Source organism: Aythya ferina (genome assembly GCF_964211825.1).
Source record: "Aythya ferina genome assembly, chromosome: 3".
NCBI lineage: Eukaryota > Metazoa > Chordata > Aves > Anseriformes > Anatidae > Aythya > Aythya ferina.
Genome location: NC_140298.1, coordinates 26204946 through 26228671, shown reverse-complemented (window position 1 = coordinate 26228671; position 23726 = coordinate 26204946). Strand labels below are relative to the sequence as shown.

Sequence of the window (23726 nt, the reverse complement as noted above, 5' to 3'; positions counted from 1 at the left end):
CTGATTTCGTATTCTGCTACCTCCAGCTCAGAAAAATAAGGTTTCTGAAAGAGACATTTTCTTCAAACACAAGTTGTTATAAACAACTGTATAAAATATTCCAGTCTGTGTTATATGTTGGATTTATGCTCTCCTGTTTTTAAAAGCCTATGAAAGTGAATTTAACATTGTCAGGAAGTTCTTGTTCTCATGGACTGAGGTCAGTGTAGTCATACAACTTTCCAAGTCCTCTGTCTCACAGCCTGCTCTCCTTTAAAGCTATCACTGGCCTCCTTAGCTATAAAAGGTTAGGGAAGGTTTCTGCACTTGCAGTCCTGCTTAAACAAAGACATGCAATTGCAGGACCCAGTGAATGCATTAACTAGTCAAGATGGTTAAAGATATTTTAAATATTTGATGAGGAGTGTATACAAAATACAAGGCTTTGAATCTGAATTTTATGATTTTCATGATCATGATTTATAATTTCTGTTATGATTTCATTTTTTTTTCCATCAGGAATGGGGATCTAAGTTCTATGTATAAGAGTTCAAATCTATTCCATACCAAAATATCTGAGTGTATTTTCCAAGAGTATTAAATGTATATTAAATAAGCTTTCATTGCTTTTATACTATATTGTCTTCAATATTGCTGAGTTAAATGAAGAAAATAAAATCAGATAATTTCTAGACTCTTGTTTGTTCTTCCTTACTTTTTCTCAAGTATGAAAGGAATGAAATAGAGGTAAATATGTTTAGTTGGTTTATATGTGAAGCTTCAAGTGAAAGTGCTATATAAATAACTTTACACACAATCAACATTAAAAGATCAGGAACCATACCATACTCTGTTGGAGACATGCTTTTATTGCAGCTGTGATAACTGCATAACATCACAGAATGTGATAACATTCAAACTTAACTGGTTGTTTGAGGCTATAAGGAATTGAGAATGGTGTTGGATTTTAAATTCCTTTTAAATTTCAGTCTTTCAATCAATCTGTCGTATCTGATATGCATTACATTAATTAGAGTGGAGTGTAAGTTATTCTGAAGTTTTTGTTTAGTATCCACAGAGACTTCAGATATTTAAAAAAAAAAAAAAATGGCAGAGAAGTATATTATAATGATTACGGTATTTTTATAGTATCTATACCAATTATATCCCCAAGTAATTCAAAGTTCAGGAGAAATTAAAAAAAAAAAAAAAAAGTGAGAAAAAAGCAAATGTTCAGGTGGAAGTTTGGAGTGCCATGTTTCAAGAAGACAGCTGAATAGTCTTGTGATTGACAGAAGCTTCAGTGTAAAAGGCTTAATTACTAACCAAGCAAAAATGAATAAAGGAAAAAAGCTAGTATTTGAAACAATAAAAAATGATGGGAAAAGAAAGAATAAATGTGATGGGAATTCATGAAAATTCACTACAGGTTTTTCAAGAAAAGTAGGTTTCTGAATAGGAACCTTTTTTCCATTTTTGATAGTCAATACATTATTCTTAGAGCAAACAAGCAAAATTCTTAGAGTAATTTTCATGCACTGAAAATCATTAAACAGGAAAAAAATCATAAAATGTCTTTGCAGAACTTGTAAACAATATGAAAGTGTTTGTAATCAGGAAAAGAACAGAGAGAGACTTAGTAAGTACTGTGTAGATATTTAGACCACACAGCTGTATATTGCAATGATTTAGATATTTAGATTGTTGCTGACTTCTTCCATCAAGCTTTAGGTAACATTCATTTTCTGCCCTGCAGCAAAAGAGCTGCTTTTGTTGAGTGATCCATGTGGGATTCATAAATACATTAGTTTAAAATTACTACATCAGGTATGCTAGTGCTATAATGTAACATAGCTGAGCACTTCACTGTGTAAATCCATTCTGTCCCTACAGATCAATAAGGCAAAGAACCTCATAAGCAGTCAACACTAATATTAGTCATGAGAGAGAAACAAAATTGGTTGCTCAAGAGGTATCGTACAAAAAGGCTGTCAACTAAAACCTGAACACCAAAAACACACGTGCTTAGTGCTTATCAGTAACTTTGATCAAGACCTGACCAGGAGCTTCTGGCCCTCCGTATGCTGGGGCCCAAGGCATTTAAATATAAATAAGTAAATAAATTAATAGAAATCCTCTTGTCCATTTATATTTTCCTCACTCATCATTATTTTATATGATGCTGCTTTCCCCTCCCCTCCCCCGCAAAAAAAAAAAAAAAAAAAAAAAAAAAAAATCTTTTCAAATAACGTTCATATTTTAATTTCAGTTTCTTTCTTCTCTCAGTTTTACTTCACACTTTTTTATCCCCCCACCATCAATATGATAGAGGATTGGGAAGATGTTGAAACAGCTTGAAAACTTTCCTTGAAAAACTGGTACAACATCTGGTTGTCTTATATTCTTGTTCTTCAACTTCAAAACAAAAACAAAAAAAAATGTTAGGAAAAGTATCTTTTTGTTGTAAGACAGAAAATTAACAAATAAGTCAACCCAGGAGAATTAATTCAGATCTGCAGTCCTTTGCAGTTTCAGAGTAGGAACAGTTATGCTTTATTTAACAAGCTGGTCTGTGTATAAAGTAGCAGTAATAAATATGACAGTGACAAAACTAGAAACAGGCAAATATGATGCAGCTGCATTTACGCTCTATTAGATCTTTGGTTGGGTGTTTCTGAATACTATTACATGCCTACCATTTTTCACCAGAGAGCTGTTTTCTTCAGTAGCTGAGGAAGCATAAAATCTGCTTCACTTGTAAAGCATCAGCCCTGGTTGTCCTCTTATCCAATTTGCAAGAATCAGCAATTGTTTTTAAAATGAATTTCTTTCTGAAATGAGAGGAAAACTTAAATAATGAACAATTGTGTTATGTTCTGCTCTGTAGTGCTAAGGCATTCCTCACCTAATACACCCCATCCCTTTCACTGAGCTCCGAAACACCTACACTTCAGGCTCGAGCAGGTCTTCCCCAAGCAGCTTATTGTCCTCAGGCAGCAGGCAGGGGTGCACTGCTGGCTCTCAGCCTGACCAGAAGTTCAAAATCAGGTGGTTCAAAAGTAAGGTTCAAAATCACCTTACTCCAGGGACTTGGAACCACCTGGACTGGACATAAGCAGGGACAAACATACAGGAAGTTCATAGAAGAACAAGAAAGAGAATCTAAATCTCCAGAGACTCAGGTCAGGGCCTAAATAAATATATTTCCCCAACTTGAACATTTTTATTAATGTTTTTATTAAATGCAGTATTGACTGAACTGCATCTTTGGAGGTTAAGCTCAACTGTTTAAAGAAAGATAAAACAAGCCCCACAGCAAATATTCTTTGCTTAAGATGCTACTGCCTTAACAGTAACCAGCAAATACTTCACATGGATGTGATGAAAATACATGTATGAGTGTCATATTTTCTTTCTTTTAATGGAAATATTAAATATCTGATGATTTCCTTTAAAAATAAATAAATAAATAAATAAATAAAAGGACAACAACAACAAAAAATGCACTACAACCCTGGTTTCTGTGTAAGTCCTAAAGCAAAAATCATGTTATTAAAAGGAGCAAGATTACTAAAAATATCCAGTTTCAAATTATATACACGTAATTTATTTATATTTTCATTATGATTATGAATCAGAGACACCTGGCTGTTCTTATGTTATTCTAGCCAGCATCACAGTGTAAAGAAGGAAGTTCTTTGTAGGAAGCATTCACAAAATTTATAGAGAAATCCTTCATTGTTCTTTCAGAAAATAAGGATGTCTCCCCTTATTTCTCACTACCTTAAAAGTTAGAGGTCTGTCCAAAGTACTGTCAGGTATGTGATAGTCTTCTGCTTTTCCAGCTTTATTCCAGCACCTGAACAACAGGGCTGGATTGGTTCAATGGCTTCAAGACATTATTTTGGTAATGAAGACTACAGTTCCCTGTGGATTAATCCTGGTAATAATTCTGTTTTACTTGTGCCTATTACAAGACAGTGAAGCTGAGAAAATCATGTTTATAACTGTAATTCCTCTGTATTATAACTGTAAATCCCCTGAAAGACTGTCAGTCTTCCTGCATTCCTGGAGATTGCACACAGTCATGCACATAACAGAGGCTAAATGTTTCTCAGGTTCCAGGACTATGACTATGCAGGTCCTGAATTGCTTCATACATATCCATAAGGCATGCCACACAAATTGTGCTTGGTGATATATCTGCCCTCTACCAAATTCAACAATTTCAAAAATTGTTGCAAAACAACTATTTTCCTATTGTATTCTATTTTTATTTTGAAAGTGTCATTTAGGTGACATTTAGTGACACCTAGTTTTAGAGCAATTCATACCATTGTTTTAACGTATCTCAAAAGCTGAGCACATCAGGAGTAGGAAGGAAAAAAGATGCTGAAATTTTACTCCTACACTGAGTGTAACTTAATTAGAACAGAGAGGATTAATCATGAGAGTTTTAAAAGGTTATGTCTGAACTTAACTAGTCATAGAACTCTAAAGCTACACTTCTCTTCCATCTTCTGAAATGAGAATAAATGGGTTTATTTTTAAAGAAAATCTGTTAACATATATTTTTTTCTCTAGCTTGGGAGCTAACAATTGCCAATGTTGTTAAAAAAAATATGTATCTGTCTTTGTTTCATTCTTCTCCTGATTACTCAGCAGACTAGTTACCATGTACCATTACGAAGCATTCTCTTGAGGTGGAAGCAAACTAATATTTGAAATGAACTTATTTTGGAGTATCTCTGAAGAGAATACATATTGGAAAAAAACAACTACTAAATATACATTTTGCATGTTCTTTGGTATAGATGTTTACTCTACCTTATTGATTTCCAGATGATGGCACATGGCATTAATGCATTCATCTTCTTAATAGCAGTGCCAGTTCAAGCCTTTGCTGCCAGACTGAAAAACTTCATTTTATTTACTTCTCTAGTTTACCACTTTTTTTTTTTTTTTTTTTTTTTAATGCAAGGTGACACTGAGGAGCTGGTTGTAGGAGGACTGTGAACAGCTTCAGGTTGGCTCTGCTACAAAATATATATATTTTATATAAAAATATAATTTATATATATATAATGTATATATGTATATATACAATATGTAAAAAAATAAATAAAATTACTATTTCTGTCCAAAAAACAGCTCTACACTTCCTAATAGCCTACTATCCTCATTTCACACTTTATCGGTGCTGTGTGGTACCTACTCCATGGATGCTATCTGAATATAACTCTTGTTGGATTTCCTATGAAAAACTGAACCATTTGCCTGTTAATAGTGATGAAGAAAAGAGATGAGTCTGACAGTTTCCCAAGTCAATGCACGTGTTCTGATACTTTAAAAAAAAAAAAAAAAAAAAAAAAAAAAAAAGTGAACACATCTACTTAAACAGAAAAACCCTTGGATTGCAACACTGAAGAAACAATGGTATAAATGCTGTTTTTAATTCCTATGCCTCAAGTCATTTCAGCTTAAAGAACAAAAAAACGTGAGCAATGCTTACCCAGTCAGTACATATCTTCATAACTGCAGAAATTAAGAATAGCCTTGAGAAATACATTTTGTAGGTTTTAATCTCTTCATTTATATTTTCCATCGCTGCCACATTTTCTATCAATATGGCTTTTGACATGAACTGATTGATGTAATAGATGCAACAGCAGGATGGAAATTTCTGCTTCTCTGAGCTGCTATAAGTATCCAAGATAGGAAAAATTGTTTAAGCAATAAACCTCAGGTTAAAAAAGAAAAAAAAAAAAAAAAAAAAAAAAAAAAAAACGTTTAAGGAAAAGTTATACAAGATATAGGAAACCACCATCTATCTATGACTATCATATAAGTAGCTCATCTGGTGAAGCATTCACCTGGTTCCCTCAAATGTTCTCTGTGTTGCACAAGACCTTCTGTTTGATTTCTTCTGCTTAGCAAAAGTATGACCAAATCTCCAAAGTAGCAGGAACATTCCTACACGGTGGATGCAGCTGTATCACAGAAACTAGAAAACTAGAAATCAACTAAGCCAGTGAGATGACTTTCTTTCATGCTTTTGTGCTAGTAAAGTATTTTGTTCATGAGTGCAGAGTGGTTAAATAGCAGGATATTCTTCCTTTTCTTCAAACCCAGTATGCTATAAAAACATTAATGTTTTCCAGAGGTTAAAAGCAAGCACATTGTGTAAATCTCATACACTAACTGAATATTAATGAAAAATAAATAAATTCTATGTAATGAAACAGCTTGAGAGAACTTATGCAGTAGTAACTTACAGGGATGAGGGAGGGTCTGGATGCTGTGCTGTTCAAGCTGCAAGTGCAGAGCACAACACTGTATGGGCTGCTGTGGGGAAAGTTAACGCCATCCCAGCTAGACCCAGTACACTTTCCTCAGAAACTACTTGCAGATCATCTAGTAAGTAGTCAGCTGATGATATTTTCACCATTACCTACTCTATTCATGATATTATCCCACTGTAACCTTGAATTTCCCTGTCCATGTACAGAATGTACATTTCCCTGTCCAAGTCCTTTAATCAGGCTTTCAGCTCTTTAAGGCTAGAGACAATTGTTTTATTATGAAGTGGTATGGCAACTGACACCATAAGGCCTTCTGACCTGGTTTGGAACTTGAAGCTCACTTACAGCACAAAAATTATTTTTAAAATAAATCATGAAAACCTTAAAAATGAGTCTATGTGTGCCTACAACCAAAGAATTAATTTATAAAAATTCTGGTTTTCAATCTTTCTTATTTGCACAGCTATTTTCAGAAAAGTTTATTAGCCACATATTTCCCAGACATAGTTTAATATCTCAGAAAAATACTAACAGTTCTTAACAGTTCTTAAGTGTTTAACAGGAAACTAAAGTTTGATCACAACAGTGCAGAACCAGAGCTCATTGAAGGTTTCATAACGTGACGCCCATCTACAAGAAGGGCTGGAGGGCAGACCCGGGAAACTACAGGCCTGTCAGTTTGACCTCAGTGCCAGGGAAGCTCATGGAGCAGATCCTCTTGACAGTCATCACGCAGCACTTGCAGGGCAAGCAGGCGATCAGGCCCAGTCAGCATGGGTTTATGAAAGGCAGGTCCTGCTTGATGAACCTGATCTCCTTCTATGACAAAGTGACGCGCTTGGTGGACGAGGGAAAGGCTGTGGATGTGGTCTACCTTGACTTCAGCAAGGCTTTTGACACCGTCTCCCACAGCATTCTCCTCAAGAAACTGGCTGCTCTTGGCTTGGACTGGCGCACGCTTCGTTGGGTTAGAAACTGGCTGGATAGCCGGGCCCAAAAAGTCGTGGTGAATGGAGTCAAGTCCAGTTGGAGGCCAGTCACTAGTGGCATCCCCCAGGGCTCGGTGATGGGGCTGGTCCTCTTTAATATCTTCATCGATGATCTGGACGAGGGCATCGAGTGCACCCTCAGTAAGTTTGCGGATGACACCAAGCTATGCACGTGTGTCGATCTGCTTGAGGGTAGGAAAGCTCTGCAGGAGGATCTGGATAGGCTGCACCGATGGGCTGAGGTCAACTGTATGAAGTTCAACAAGGCCAAGTGTCGGGTCCTGCACCTGGGGCGCAACAACCCCAAGCAGAGCTACAGACTGGGAGATGAGTGGTTGGAGAGCTGCCTGGCAGAGAAGGACCTGGGAGTGATGGTGGATAGTCGGCTGAATATGAGCCAGCAGTGTGCTCAGGTGGCCAAGAAGGCCAACGGCATCCTGCCTTGTATCAGAAACAGTGTGGCCAGCAGGTCTAGGGAGGTGATCATCCCCCTGTACTCGGCTCTGGTGAGGCCACACCTCGAGTACTGTGTTCAGTTTTGGGCCCCTCGCTACAAGAAGGACATCGAGGTGCTTGAGCGGGTGCAGAGAAGGGCGACGAAGCTGGTGAGGGGCCTGGAGAACAAGTCCTACGAGGAGCGGCTGAGGGAGCTGGGCTTGTTCAGCCTGGAGAAAAGGAGGCTCTCTACAGATGTAGAGAGCGATAAGGTCACCCCTTAAAGGAGGCTGTAGTGAGGTGGGGGTTGGCCTGTTCTCCCACGTGCCTGGTGACAGGATGAGGGGGAATGGGCTAAAGTTGCGCCAGGGGAGTTTTAGGTTGGATGTTAGGAAGAACTTCTTCACTGAAAGGGTTGTGAGGCACTGGAACAGGCTGCCCAGGGAAGTGGTGGAGTCACCATCCCTGGAAGTCTTTAAAAGATGTTTAGACGTAGAGCTTAGGGATATGGTTTAGTGGGGACTGTTAGCATTAGGTCAGAGGTTGGACTCGATGATCTTGAGGTCTCTTCCAACCTAGAAATTCTGTGATTCTGTGATAACTGAATTCCACTTCTCAACAGATAAAACTTTTTTTTTTTTTTTCTTTTACTTCAGAACTTTCCATTCTCCCTGGCTTCTTTAGGGTTGTATTTTGTTGTTGGTCTTGTTGGTTTTGTTTTCAGAATGTGTTCAACTCATGCACAGTTTCCCTCTATTCCACCAGCACTGTGTAAGAAACAATTAATTAGAATATTCATACTCATGTCACATCTCAAAATTGTATGATCCAGCATTACAAAGCCAACTTTCAATGTTCTAAAAGTGATTAACATAAAAAAAAAAATACCTCTCCTTAAAGAGAGGTATTTGGTCTCTACAACTGAAAGTTCTACCAAGCAACACAGCAACTACATCTTGTATGCAAACTTAGAGCATTTACACCATGGATTGACAGTAAAGTCCTTTGAATTTTAAAGTTGTGTATTTTTGAGTTTTTTTCCTTTACATTTCAGAAATTTCAAAACTTTTTTTAGGTGAACTTTAGCTCAAATCTTCCCATTCAGCACCCACACATAGAACTCCAAACCTTTTTAATAGTAAGTCTTCCCATGATCCTCTATATTACTAAAAAACTGTTCTGTTGGCATCAAAAGTAGTCTCACTTTTTGATGTCCATTTGCACAGCAGAATCTGATGCCATTTGGCTGTCAGCGGTCTATAAAAACTGCTGCGAAGGGTCTTCTTTACCATTTAACACAAAGATATTTTTACCTAAATGAGTATCCAAAGCAAAGAAAAATACTATTGTGAAGAAAACTAGATAAATTGCACGGAAATAGTTAAAATGGCATGAAGACTACAGAGAAAACTATAATCCAGAAAAGACATTAATAGAACAACAACAACAAGACAAAAAATGATGCAGCTGCAAAATAAGCTCACATTAAAAGGACTTTTATGCTTAAATATCTTGTAAGTCTGCCATAAGTGACTGTAGGATGATTTAAATTGAATTCCTATTTGCAGTCACACCTCTATGGTTTATTATGGATTTAGAAAAGCTGAAAACTGAGAGAGACAACTAAATACACAAATAAAAGTGGCCGTGACTTAAGAAGGGTCTTAAGGAGCTACATTTATGAGGATAAATAGTAGATTTTACCAGAGAACATACCCACCTGTGCTCTATGTAAGACAGATGGCTTATCTTTTGACAGAAGATATTCACTACAGTGATACTTGTTTTGGCTAACGAGGAGCAAAAATTACTGTAGAAAATAAATATATATATATATATAACAACGTGAGAATACTGGTGATTATGTAAGCAAAAAGAAAAATTAGGCACCTCCGAATTTGCAGAATTTTTTTTCAAAGGAGTCAGAAAACCATTCAAGCAAATCATAAAGAAAAAGGTATTCATTAGTAAGAGTCCTGTAAAAGCAGTAACCTAAATACTCAACAACATCTTAAGTAGTATTTTAGAGGCCAAGATGGAAGGCAGTAGTTCTGTAGTAATATGTGGGCCAAGGGTATCACGGTGGCCTCCTGTTTTCTCTTTTCTGTGATTGTCTTAGCAAAAAACGCAGACTTAAGAATTCAGTTTTTTAGTAGAATGAAAGATGGAACAAAGTATTGGAAGAAGGTGTAATACATGTTTCTTCCTTAGCAATTCAGTTCTAAGTGGGATGATATATCAGTGGATAATTCAATTTCCACAAACTAACCACACCTCAAAATACTCTTTCATCTTACTTCACTTTACCATTGCCATTCATTTCTTGGGTTCTTTGCTGATATTAACACAAATAAACTAGGATCAACAGTTCTGGAGTTCTTATCAGCCCTCTTTATGCTTGACCTTCAGAAGTAAACAGCAACAAAGTCTGTGCATTACCTTCAATAAAGGGAAACAGTTCCACCTGTAAATTACACTTTTACTGACATCATCTGTAAATTCAGCTAAAAGCTTACAAAAATATATAATAACATATACAAATATATGTGCAAGTATAACCTTAAATAACCTGTGCATAAGCATTATAATTTATTTTTTTGGGTTGAAAATTGCAGTGTTTTCAAGCAACATACTATTAGCTGCTCTTTTTTTGATAAAGCAGTACAAATAGTGAATTGGTTGACTGTGTTCATATGCTCATATTGCTTATTTTAAGCATAATAAAACACACAAATTCCAAGAAGTTGCATTTGTTTCAGTAAGGTTAGCCATTTAAAATAAAAATTAAGAATTCTTTTTATTTTGTGTAATTCTAAAACAAATTAAACTGTAGTAGCTTGTATACCTCAGTCTGTATTACATAGTAAGTGATTTGCCTTACTAATAATATCCCATTAAAGGCAGACATCAGTGTCAGAAACAGTAAGAAACACAGGAAATACATAATTTTAAAATAGTCCCGTATGATATGTATTCATAGTTTTAATTTCAAAGTGAGTTTATTTTCTTGAATTGAATGTGTTAAGTATTAAAAAACAAAACAAAACAAACAAACAAACAAAAAAACCTCCCAGTAGCAACTTTTTGTGCAGTGAATCAAAGAAGAAAGTCAAGTTTCACGGTGTTTCAGAAACTCCACAGCCATTCCACAGGGGTCAGTACGACCAGGCTCTGAGGGTTTGCTGAAGCCAGTTTCCAGTCACTTTCAGCAGTGAACACTAATCCTGTAAGATTTAATGAACCAATTCTTAGTTGCAGGAAAAACTTTTGGGAAAGGTACTAATAAACTTCATTCAGTAAATGAAGATTTTTCATACCTACAATGAAACGTTTTGTCTCACCATATAATTGCTACGTATCACACTAAAAGAGTGGCTTCACATGTATTTATGACACTCCATACAGGATTTAACAGCACGGATGTCCCACAATCCTTGTGATTTCTGAAGGCAACAAGGTGAAGTTAAGGCTATGGTTAAAGAAACATGTCACTTTTATATTTGCCCACAAAGTCCATTTGAAATTGCTTTCAAAATAAAGGGATCTTGAAACATCAGTCAGAATCTTTAGCTACCAATTTCTCAACAAAATGTGCAAGACTAAATGAATGTATGAGTGTTTGTCTTTGCCCCATTAGAAAACCATTCTCATGTCATATACCCAAAAAGAAATGTTACTGCAATCTCCAATTTCTAGCCCAAATACACCAAGCAAAAAAAAGGTGGATTCAAACCATCTACATTGTGTCAAACTGAAGAAACAAAGCTAGAATAAATAATCCAAACTGACCGGGGTTGTTTAATACAAATTGGTGCTGCTTTACCCTCTTTTTCCCACCATCACCGGCCTGACCAGCCTCTGGTCCAAATATTGTGGAATTTGGGACAACCGAAACCAGAATCCTCAACAGGATCCCAATTTCAGAGTATCATTATCCATAATCCACTGAACTGAAAGCCTAGCTTTGAATACTGTATACAGTATTTTTAAAGGATTATTCCCTTAGTTATTACTTTTCAAAGGTACAACCGAATACTGACATCAACTTTCTTTTGTGACAAAGATGTGGGCTGTAAGAAAATGAAACAGAGCAGCAGAAGAGCAAGAAGTCCTGTAAGGAGAAAACAAAAAATCCTTGAGCAACTTAATCCTTGCGCAACTTATACAGCAACTTAAGCCTGTTTTGACATGGGTACAATTAACTCAGGGATTAATAAAAAGACTCAATAAGAAACCTCAAATGCTCCCAAAAACACCTGATTTCCATTCTGAATCTCTCTTTTTATTTGTAAAGACTGGCATTACAATTGAAAAGGACTCAAAATGGAGTGACATACACATCATTGGTGTTTCATGATGCAACTGATGGGATCCCTGAATGGATATTGCTTCAGCTTTGATTTTAAAAAATAATTTAACAAGAAAATCTTCAACTCCACTATTGATCACAGGTGGCAGAAATGACAGAAAGGAAAAGAAAAGAAACCCAAACTGCTATCAAATTCATAACATATACATTGTTGGCTGATGACACTTGTTCCAGATGTACAATAAAGCCCACAACACTTTATTACTATGGAAATAATTATTGTGAATGTTTTTTTCATGTTGATCAACTTGCTTTTGAAGGTTGTTTCTTTGATTGTTTTAAACTTGCATAATAAACATGCAATGAAACATTTCTTGTTAAAGTGTTTTTTGCAGTCTTCTTGTCTTCATACAAAGATTTCATAAAGTTGCAGTGTTGTATCAGAGCATTACCAAAATAAGAGCAAAAGCTAAAGAGGAAGGTAAATGTGAAATAAACTTGATGAGAATGACCTAATCTTGTCCTGAGACACTCCAGTCTTAACAAAAAGATGTGCACAATCAAACTCCTTCCTCCCAAACCCACTAAAACCACAAAATAAATATTAACTTGGAAGAAAAAAAAAAAAAAAAAAAAAGAAAAAAAGAAAAAAATACAATGTCATCATGCACTCATCTTCTGCATAGCTCAACCCACATATAGTAAGGCACTATTTCCCCACAACTTAGTGTCCACAACAATCTTTTACAGTGCTCTGTGAACTACGTATAGTTCCTTCCAGGATGATGAAATAAATAGACTGAATGAGTGTTGCTACCATGTCACCCCATGTGTGATTTTATAGACAAGGGCATCATCTGGCAGTTTCAGAAATAAGCTGTCTCAAGTCTCTTCTTATGTGAGCATGTTATGTATTGGGATTCATCTATTGTGTGTGCAAGTGGTTGGTTTGTTTTCCAGAGTTGCTGTTATTTTTCATTGTTCTTTACTCCATTGTTCTCAAAGCAAATACAGAAGAAAGTAAAAGCACAGTTGGGTCATTAAAAACAGAGCTTTGGTGCTCCATAAAGCACACAGCTTCGGGGATTTAAGAAGTCTATTGGATATTCCCAAAGGAGTTGGGAAATACATGGATGTATTTTCAAGTGGAAATCCTCATCTCTGCTTAGTTGAGCTGGTCTTCATACTGTTTTCGGAAGCAATCACCAGCAGGAAAAAACTCCCAGCACCGTTCTTGATACATTTTCCATACATAGGATTCCTGAAAGAAGCAAAATTTAAATAACTTAAATTGATTCAATGAGAAAACATCAAGCATGACTTTTTTTTTTTAATCAGTTTAGAGTAGATTTTACATTTTTGTCACCTAGACAAAAAGCACTAGAAAAAACACACAAAAGATGACCAGATAGTTTAACTGTAATTTCACATCTAGAAGCACCGTAAAGCTCAACTAAAACTGGTATAAACATAAGCAGATTTTTTTCTGTCACAGAAATTTGACTGAATTTCTATATCAGTCATTTAAAAGCATCCATACACATAATGCATTAAAAAATGGATTTCACAGGACCATTTAAAAAGCAAACAGAAAAGAAACCTCCTGTTAGAATTGTTTTCACAGGTTTCATTTCATATATATACACAAGTGCTTTCATATTGACTTATCTAGAAATGTAAAAATAGATCATATAATTGATGAATCATATTAAATGAGAGAGAGAAAAAAAAATCAACAGGGAAAGACAAGGAATGTTGCTTTCACAGAATGCTTAAATGTTCTGCTTCTCATTATTTTTGCTTATAGTCTGTATTTATATTTTTTGTGTAAGTAATACTTCAAGAATAACAGGTCAGATAACAAAATAGGAAATGTCAGAGAATTGATACTGAATCTAACATTAAACAACCAAAATCCTAAGAACTGTTTAGAATGACAATTAAGTTACTTACCATATAGGATATTATTTGTTAGAATACTTAGTTTTGCCAAGACAGAATGATTTTTATTTTAGAACCAATCTCATTTAGTAGATGTTGGCATTCATAGAATTGTTCACATACCTGTCCTGTATGCTCTGTTTCATCTTTATTAATAAGATACATCAGGAAAAACCTACGATCAAATAAAGAGTTATTATGGATACAGTATCTGAAAGCACTATGCAACCCACAGATTGATGAGTATTGCTCAACATGTTGTGTACAAAAATGTGAGAAAATGTTGTTCGTGTACTTTCAAGTTCCAGAATTATATTTATGATGATATTCCCAGACTTACAAAATATACTTTCCTCAAAATGTTAACATTCATTCATTGTTCAATGAATAGTATGCCAAAATGCAGAAGATTCAATGTGATTTACAATAAATGAGTACTTCGTTTAAATGAAGATTTTTCTAAGCTATTTGAAAATTGTAATAGACATTTTCATGCCCATAGACACTTAGACATAGAGAGTAGCCATTGATTATTTTTTTTTTTTAATGAATACAAAATGCTGAATATCATTAAGAAATCAACGATGCTAACTAGCCACATACCAGATTCCCAGTTTCCATATCCTAGCTCACACAAAATTGGTGTCTCACAACCAAATTGGAAACAACGTATTGAAGTTTGTTCATTCTCTGCTCCTACCTCCACAGAAATGATCTTGCCTCACAAAGTTCAGAACAGTTTTCCTAATAAATGGAAAGCTCAAGCTTTCTTTTTCATGGATTCTAGTCAAAAAAAAAAAAAAAAAGTCTCTTTCTTTTTTTCGTTCATTCAGGCAGCATGAATGCACATCAAAGCCAAATGGTACTGACTCATGCTTATGCAATAGAGCTAATCAGGTACTTGCAGAGGCTGCAGGGGTCATGAGTTACCAAGAAGTTCATTTTTACTGTACTTACAAATAATTGGCCAAGTTGTGCTCCTGCAGTGTGTGTGTTTCAAAGCCATGGGGCACTGTATCAAAGTAATCATTTCCTATTCCACAGATAAAGCACTTTGTCTAAAAGAAAAAACACACAACACTTCAACACTATATATAACCCTGCACCCCTTTGAGAACAGCCACCCTATAATGCAACAATTTTCTTCAAAATTGCAATGCATCAACTATAACATGCACTGAACATGGCTTTTCTTTTAATGATTGGGACTGGATGCTTCAGCCAAAACACTTGAATAGAAAATTAACTGCCATCAGAGCAGTTACTGTTCAATAAATAAATAAATAAATCTTCAAGACCTATAGGTGAATAGATATGAGGAGAAAGAATGGCATTGAACTTATCAGTCAAAGCTGTCATTTACTCTTCCTTGAACATTAGAAGTAGTACTCATTGTAGCACATGGCAGTATTTACCTCAACTGCTTATTGTGTTCATTCAGCTGAAGTTGAATATGCTTTTAGACTAGATAACATAACACAGCAGTTCTTTCTCAACAGTCTTCTGAATTATTACATTCATACTTAAATGACAGAAGAGAAAACCAGCAAGTTTTCCAGCAAGTACTGGATACTCACACATAGATTAACCAAAGAAAATTACATCTGAGATGAAATGCATCATGACAGTTTTAATAAGTGTTAGAAAACTCTACCAAACAAATCTAAAATAGAGCAGAATATAAGTGCAGACAGTGTTTACGTCCGATGCAAGTAGCAGCTAGCACCTGCCTGTAGCGTGCCTCTTTCCCAGTACAGAGCAAAGAGCAGTAAACATTATCCTGAACCTGGATGCTAGCAGAGTATTCTCTTCATAAAAACTAAGACTAAATAGTCTAAATAGTCTAAAGTCTATTTAATTGTACTAACAGAACTACTTATTTAAGATCTTATAATGCAATAAATAAAACAACAACCAAAAAAAAACTTCTAAGTTACTTTTTCCATCAAATGAACTGAGATGTATGAGTATGATCTCATCCAGGACACTGTATGACATTGGATCCTCTACAGAACTGTGTTTTCCCTTCAATTTAAAAACTATTCACTGGCTGTACTACCTCTTTATTGAACTGGTTTTCTTTTGAGGAAACCTGAAAATGGTTCAGCAACTGGATGTTCTTACCTCCATGTCTTCTTTAACTTGTTCTTGCTGATCTCTTAACTCACCAAAAGCATCAATAATTAAACCTAGGGATCAAGTTAAAATAATAGTTAATGTTCAAGAACTGTGACAAAGATTTGGAAATCCAGAACAACTCTGACAAAGAATATTCAGTTGCAGTCTTGTGTAGAAATAGTAGAAAAGTGATATACCTTCCAACAAATGCAACAACATCCAGATATGTGAAGGAAAATGAGCAACTCAGACAGAACAGCTATCTGTAACATGGTTGTCAGTACCATTTGGAATTACAAAATATAGGATAAGCAGACTTCTGATTTATTTGCAGTATTATTTATTATCCTTAACTCAGCATATAAAGACGTTCCTGGATTTGCAGTAATGGAGGCTTTACCATAGTAAGAACACTACTGTACATTTAACAGTGTTCAGGTATGTATACACAGCAGATGCAAAGAGGCCCAGAGCTGTATGCATCTTCTTTCATTACGGTTGTCATTTAGCTTGAGGTTTGACTGTTAGAGCTCTACAAAAGCAAGGGGCCATTTCAGGGAAAAGATGGCTCAAGATTATAAATTCTTTATGATTCTCCCTTTGGTTACACTAATACAAGCATGGAATAACTCCACAATAACTCCACTAAAACTACTGTGCTGTAAAACCAATGAATACCAGATAAGAATTACTCTCAAGCTTGACAGCTAAGGCTTCTACTCTTTACCCAGTCACAAAAATAAGAAACAAGCAGTAGGAGATAAACTACTTAAGATTATGAAAAATTTTACATCCTCCCCAAATCCTTTAAAACAACTTGTTGCTTGAGTAGGAGTTATAAACAACGTAACAGAAGCTCAGAATTGCCTTCTAAACTTCCTTGTAGGAAGTGAGAAAACATTTTTATAGGCAAAAATTTTTTGTTATTTTCCTGTTAGTTGACAAGAGGCAATAATAACAATTCTTTCTAATTATTTCTCTTGCTGATCATTTACAGGAGTCTTTTAGAGGGGACAATGAGAAGATAGAAATGGTAATGACATCAGTATTCTTGTGGCAAGTAGCTTTTTTGTTTCTACACTGATCCAATTGATCCAGTTAGAGCCTGCTGGTTATATGGAATCTAGGAACAGCAGCATATGGATAAAAGCCAGATGGATGTGATTTACTTTCTAAATCTGCTTTTTGATCTGTCCTGGTTGAATCTTGGGCATAAGGTAACTGTAGCACTGAGATCCTGTACTGGGTCTGGCTGGAATGTTAACTTTCCCTGCAGCAGCCCATACAGTGCTGTGCTCTGCACTTGTAGTTGGAACAGCAGTGTTATCACACCAGCGTTGTGTCTACAGCTGAGCAGCACTGGCACAGCATCGGGCCTCTCTCTAACCCTCCTAGGGGGTGGGCAAAAAGTGAGAAGAGAAACATCACTAGGGCAGCTGACCTAAACCAACCAAAGGGATATTCCATACTATGTGATGTCACACTCAGCAATAAAAGGTGGAAACAGGAAGAAGAGGTGAGGGGTGGGCTCTCATTGTGAAAACCTTGGTCCTCCTCCCGAACACCGGCTACGTGCGTTGAGGCCTACGTGTTTCAAGGACATGGTCAATCATCGCTCATTTGTGGGAAGCAGAGAGTAATTTCTTTCCTCTGCACTTCCACATAGACTTCATTTGTTTTATTTGTTTTCCTCCTTTTTTATTTTATTTTCCCTTTCCCCCTCCCTTTTCCCCTTTCCCTTTTTATTTCCCTTTAGTTAAATTTTTTAGTTCATAATAATCTTTAATTATTATTATTATTTCCCTTTAATTAAGTTATCCTTATTCTCAACCCGTGAGTTGTTCTTTGCTTTACTTCTCCCCCTCCTCATCCAAAAAGAGGGGGAGTGAGAGAGCGGTTGTGGGGTTTAGCTGCCCAGCACGGTAAAACCACCACAGATCCATGTACGGCTAAATAATGCTTTCAGTCACAGTGGACTACAAATATATACCTTGAATAATGGCAAGCAGGATGACAATCACAAAGAAGAAGAAAGTGATATCAAAGATAATCCGATAGATCTCATATTCATCTCCTGCTGGATCCTCTATTTCATCACCAATTCCTCCACCTGCACGTACTCCAACATACATGTGAAACATGTAGCACTAAAAAAAAAAAAAAAAGATACAAAAAAGTTTGTCTGCATCTACGAGTAAAAATATCCATTTTTGCAAATTCAGTAATAGGCAGACACTGGTCTAGCAGAAATACTATGTGAAGTCATCTCTTTCTCCTCCAGTTTACGGATACTTCCGAAAGGGCAGGAATGCTGCTGAGAATCTGAAACTGCAGCATTTCACGTTCTGTCTTTATGGCACAGTTCAAAAAGATTAATGTTTGACTACCTTGAGCCTACCAGAAAACCGTGATTCAGGTCCAAATGTTTCAGCATACAATAATATGCTAGTAGAAAGTACCATTACCACCTAATCTATTTCCCGTTACTCTAGTTCAAAAGTGAATGACTTGCCCCATCTTTGATGTTTAAAAAAATAAATAAAAATAAAACAAAACACAACACAACAAATACAACCTTTGAGCATGTTTGTTCAGAGGACAGGCTAATGATGGAAACAGTCTACACCAATGCTGCAAAGGGGTACCATAAGTACAGTCATGTGGGGTGATGACAATGCAAAAATTCCAGTTTATCATATAATAGAGGATTATGCTATCAAACTCAGAGTCCTGGAGAAGATTGATTCTTTTTCTTTAAGGACTTTTGCTAACTACAGATACAATTCTCAGTGTATAAAAAGTAGCAGTGACAGTCACAATAGTCATTCCTAAAAGCTAACTATATGAAAGGCCCATTATTTTACTTCTATACTGCTCTTACTCCTATATCCCGTAAGTAAGAAATGTATAATAGTAACATACAATGCTGAATGACCAATGGCTGAGAAATGTAATATTTTTAGAGAAGTTTTTTATTTCACCATTTAAAGTCAATGTTATTTTTCAATTACCGAAAATAAAAATATATTATTAACACCTTTTTTTTTCCATATCACATTGCAAGTCTTACCATTTTTACAGACGACACTTAACATATAGCACATTGTGTATTATTCTATGTGTTATTTTAGCTCACTCCTTTATAATATTTTAGCCATTTTTCATGTATATTTTCATATAAAACAGATGGAGTGACTCTTTGCTCAATCAGATGATGACAGGACAAGAGGGAATGGTTTAAACCAGCAGAGGGGAGATTTAGATTAGATATTAGGAGGAAGTTTTTCACTCAGAGGGCAGTGAGGCAATAGAACAGGTTGCCTAGAGAGGTTGTGGATGCCCCATCCCTGGAGGTGTTCAAGACCAGGTTAGATGAGGCCCTGAGCAACCTGATCTAGTGGGTGGCATCACTGCCTATGGCATGGGGGTTGGAACTAGATGATCTCTAAGTCCCTTCCAACCCAAGCCATTCTAATATTCTATGTAAGTCAGAAGGTCTTCAGGAGGTCTCCAAGTCCAGATTCCTGCTCCATGTATAGTCCACTATAAGTTTAGACAAAGTTACTCAGGGCTTTATACAGTCAGGTTGTTAAATCCTCTCAAGGATGGAGGCTGTACAACCTCTCTGAGAAAGGTGTACCTTTGCCTGGTTCCTCAGGGTGAAAAAATATTTCCTTACATCCAGACAGAATACCTTCTTCCATTCTGTGGTCTCCCGCCATGCACTGCTGTAAAAATCACTGGCTCATTCTTCCCAATAACCTCTCTTTAGACACTGGGGAGCTGCTCTTAAGCTCCCCCCTTCTAGCCTCAAAGCCTTCTCTTCTCCAGGCCAAACAAGCCCGACTCACTTAGGCTCCTCCCAGGGAAAGTACTCCATCGCCTGACCATCTTAAGTGACTCTCCACTGACTATACTCCAGTTCACCAGTGTCTTTCTTGTACTGAAGGTCCCAAACTGGACAAAAATATAGACATGTTAGTCTATAACTGATTGAGCTCAGGTTCATGGCTTTTAGCTAGTTTACACTTTTGCAGAAATTATAGCAAAAAATATTACCACACTTCTCCTATTCCTTTAAAGAAGTGTTTGTGTATTATACGCAGAGTATATCTAGTTCTTAAGGACGTTCACTATATTTGTTCCTTTGCTTTCCCTTACGGTCTTTCTCTTGCAGGCTAATGATACAAATATATGAACAGGAATTACAAAAAGGACAGGGCAAAAACATAATAATTTAAGAAAACAGACAAACAAAAAAAAATAGAAAGCAAACTAAGACTTACTGTTAACATATCATCACATTTCATGTCTGGCATATCACCATCTTCACTCTTGTTGTAGAACTTGCGAAAAAAATTGAATGCCACTACTGTGTACAAGTATACCACTACTGCCAGTAATCCCACTGTTAGGACAAGCTGGAAGACAAAATTATACATTTATAGCTGCCTTGTTGGAAGGTCTCCTAAGCAGACCAAGGATGTGTGTCGTCTTGTTGTTGTTGTTGTTTTTATCTTCAAAAAAGTGTTAAAAAGGTTCTTTGAAATAGGAAGACCATCAAAGAGGAGGAACACATTACAGGAAACACTGTTCATAGAACAAATTTAAATGGATGAAAAGCCTTCATTATTTTCTCTAGTTAAAATCAGAAGTGCAATGTCAGATTGTGTAACTTCTTACAGAAATGATTTCTTACTATCAGGGAGCTGAGGCTCTCAAACAGCCCTCCAAAAGAAAGAATAACTGGATCTCAGCTGGATCTTTCTTTAGAAGAATCTTGAAAAAAATCTGAACAGAAAGTTTATGGGCAACATAGTAACACAATAACAGCTAGAATCTAAATTTAATGTCATGCATTCTAGTGCCACATTCTTATGATTATAAATCCTGCTGGCAAATTTTTGCACTAGCACAGCAGCTTTCAGTGGTCAGCTGAATTAAGTCAAGAAGTGCTCTTTCCTGTGCACTCTGTCAGTATAAAAAAAAAAAAAAAAAAAAAAAACACCATAAAGGAAAAGAGGTAACAGTTGATACCTGTTTACCATTGTGGGTCACTGATGACAGGATAGTTCGTAACGTCTTGAACCCCATTGCAATGTCAAGAAGATGAGCAGCAAAGAAAAAATTGTTGTAATGGCCAAGGACTGACATGGTCATGTACCAAGCTAGGTAAAGGAAAGACTAAAAGAAAACAAGCACATTACAAAATACATAAATAAATAAATAAACAAACTGAAAAAACTAAGGACTACTATGTCTAACTTAATTCACAACACTAAAGAAAAGCAGAAATTGCTTGAATGTGCTTTTTATTTAAACAGAAATTCATGAAGTTTTTCTTACATAAATTCTGCTTTTGAGAATTTTCTCTGTGCAAGAATATTAAATCTGCAAATGTAGATGTGTTCACATGAAATGTTCAAAATTGACACATCCTAAATTTCAATTTTGAAACAATTCCATTATTTGTTAATGTTTATTATATAAAATCTTCTGATTGGAATGATTTTTTGTTTATGAATAATTACATTAAAATATTTATAACAATATGGTCAATAACAAACAAAAGGTCTTTGCAAGCAACAGAAGGAATTATATAATACTTCAAACTACTAAAACTACTACTTAAATATTTAATGCTATTTAAGTAGCTTATTATTACTAGAAATATTAATTTAATCTTTTCTTCTACAATTTAATTTATCTGACTTAAAGACAAGTACACACTTACAAGAACAAAATTAGAATTTCCTTTAGAAAAGACCTAATCCTGAATGAACTGACTCTCTACAGGTCATGCTTTCTGTGGACCTGGACAGTTATCGTCCCAAATTCAACCTTCAAGTTCCACCCTTTCTAACTGAAGTCAGTTTCCATTTTCATTCTCCAGCAGTCCTAGTTACAAAATCATTCTTCCCCTACCATATTTTCCACCAGAAAAAGAAGATGACTCAGGAAAGCCACAATCATAATACCACTTAGAATCATAAGATGAGCAATATCTTAAACTGAAGAATATTTTAACGGCCTTGTCATTCCTTTTTTTTTTTTTTTTAAGACTAACTTTTTAAAAATGAGTAAAATCATTAGCCTCATTCTGTGTCACATCCTGCTAAGAGTTTCAGTGATACAAATTACAGTAATTCTACACCCATTAACTATGCTGATCTGACTGTGTTCCAGGAGTATTTAAGTGACTGCAGATGTAAAGTTTAAGAACAACATGAAAAATGGCAACTAGAATTTATATAGACAGTTTCCCAATTTTACAGCACTTGCTTATTCCTCCTGAATAAATAACCGTATAAGAAAGGGGTTAAGGGGAGAAAACAGACTGAGGTTCTATAGCCTAGTACCCATGTAACTGGGAAAAGATTTGGTCAATCTCTTTTTAAACTTCTGAGAATTTCTTTATCTATCTATCTGTGTATCTAGTAAGCTACTTGTAATTCAGAATATTTCATATATGTTTGGACACCCTTCAGGCTAAGATGGATATTTTATCTTTTTTTTTTTTTAGAACATGAATGTATGTGTATACATATACTGACAGACTTACATTATCAGTGAAAACAACTCCTAATTTCCACATCTGATACTTAACATCAACAGAGTTTAGCCTGTAAAAGTAAAAAAAATCACATTTTATATAAGAATGAAATAGGAAAATACACAACACGAGAGCCTATTGCATACTACAGGAAGTGTATTGTCACAGAAAATGAAGAGGTCACAGTTTATCTATTTCTCCCAAGCTGAAATGTATCACAACCTTGTTCTAATTCACACTTTTACTCTGGAACGGACCTGTCTGAAACAAAAGCAGAAAAATAAATGTGTAAGTACTATTTTGGAGACATCAGACATGAAGCTGATCAATATCTACAGTGCAATCACCTATGTATAAGTCACATGAATTTTAGAATCAATGGAGAGAAATAGTGTTTTGAGAATTTGCACCCTGAAATACCAGTTCATCACCATTGGTTATATCATCACATCTTGAGTGATACAATTAGACGGCTTTAAAGACAGACAAAGTAAGGTGAAATGAATGTCTGAGCTTATGTCCTTTGTTCTTCCTCAAGAAAAAATGTAAATTGAAGAGGAAAGTGTATTAAAACCTTTTGCACGGTCAGGAATGACTCAGACCATGATAACTGGGTGATATTTACTGTCTGATCAGGATTGCATGGATGATATTTACAAAATACATACATTGAAGAGAAAACAAAACAAAACAAAACAAAACAAAAACTTGCAGTATAACAGATAATACTGTCTTCCAATATACTACATTCTTAACAAGAAGGTTACTTGTTCCAGGAGCTTTTGAAAACCTAGGTTATTGAATCTTGTGACAAGGAAAATGAAGACCTTTTAACATCTTTTACATTCTAGGCCAACTGTACCGATTCTTTATACACTTCACATTCATATCATTGCTTATCTTTTCACCAGACTATGGAAATGTCAGATCCTTCAGGATAAATCTATTTACATTTTTTTCTTCTTGAAAGGTGACAAATTTCTCTACCGCATAAGCATCCAACAGCAGCCCTTCTTAATATCCTCTAAATTACCACTACTATGGTTGCTGCAGACGCTTGAGCCTCAGTTGCCTCTTCCATTGACACTGACTGTACTAAT

At 35.7% G+C, this 23726-nt stretch overlaps 1 protein-coding gene across 13 annotated transcripts in view; it reads right to left on the bottom strand.

The window, feature by feature from the left end:
* Positions 1 to 12982: 12982 nt before the first annotated feature.
* Positions 12983 to 23726, bottom strand: part of RYR2 (ryanodine receptor 2) — a 428706-nt gene continuing 417962 nt past the window's right edge. For all 13 annotated transcript variants that reach the window (XM_084513246.1, XM_084513253.1, XM_084513254.1 and 10 more), the window contains 8 exons: positions 22636 to 22696; positions 21111 to 21257; positions 20360 to 20494; positions 18064 to 18220; positions 16080 to 16144; positions 14913 to 15013; positions 14079 to 14130; positions 12983 to 13275 (listed from right to left, as the gene is read on the bottom strand). In XM_084513246.1, coding sequence (XP_084369372.1) covers positions 13180 to 13275; positions 14079 to 14130; positions 14913 to 15013; positions 16080 to 16144; positions 18064 to 18220; positions 20360 to 20494; positions 21111 to 21257; positions 22636 to 22696 — 814 coding nt within the window. In that variant the 3' untranslated portion in view covers positions 12983 to 13179. The remainder of the gene's footprint in view (positions 13276 to 14078; positions 14131 to 14912; positions 15014 to 16079; positions 16145 to 18063; positions 18221 to 20359; positions 20495 to 21110; positions 21258 to 22635; positions 22697 to 23726) is intronic.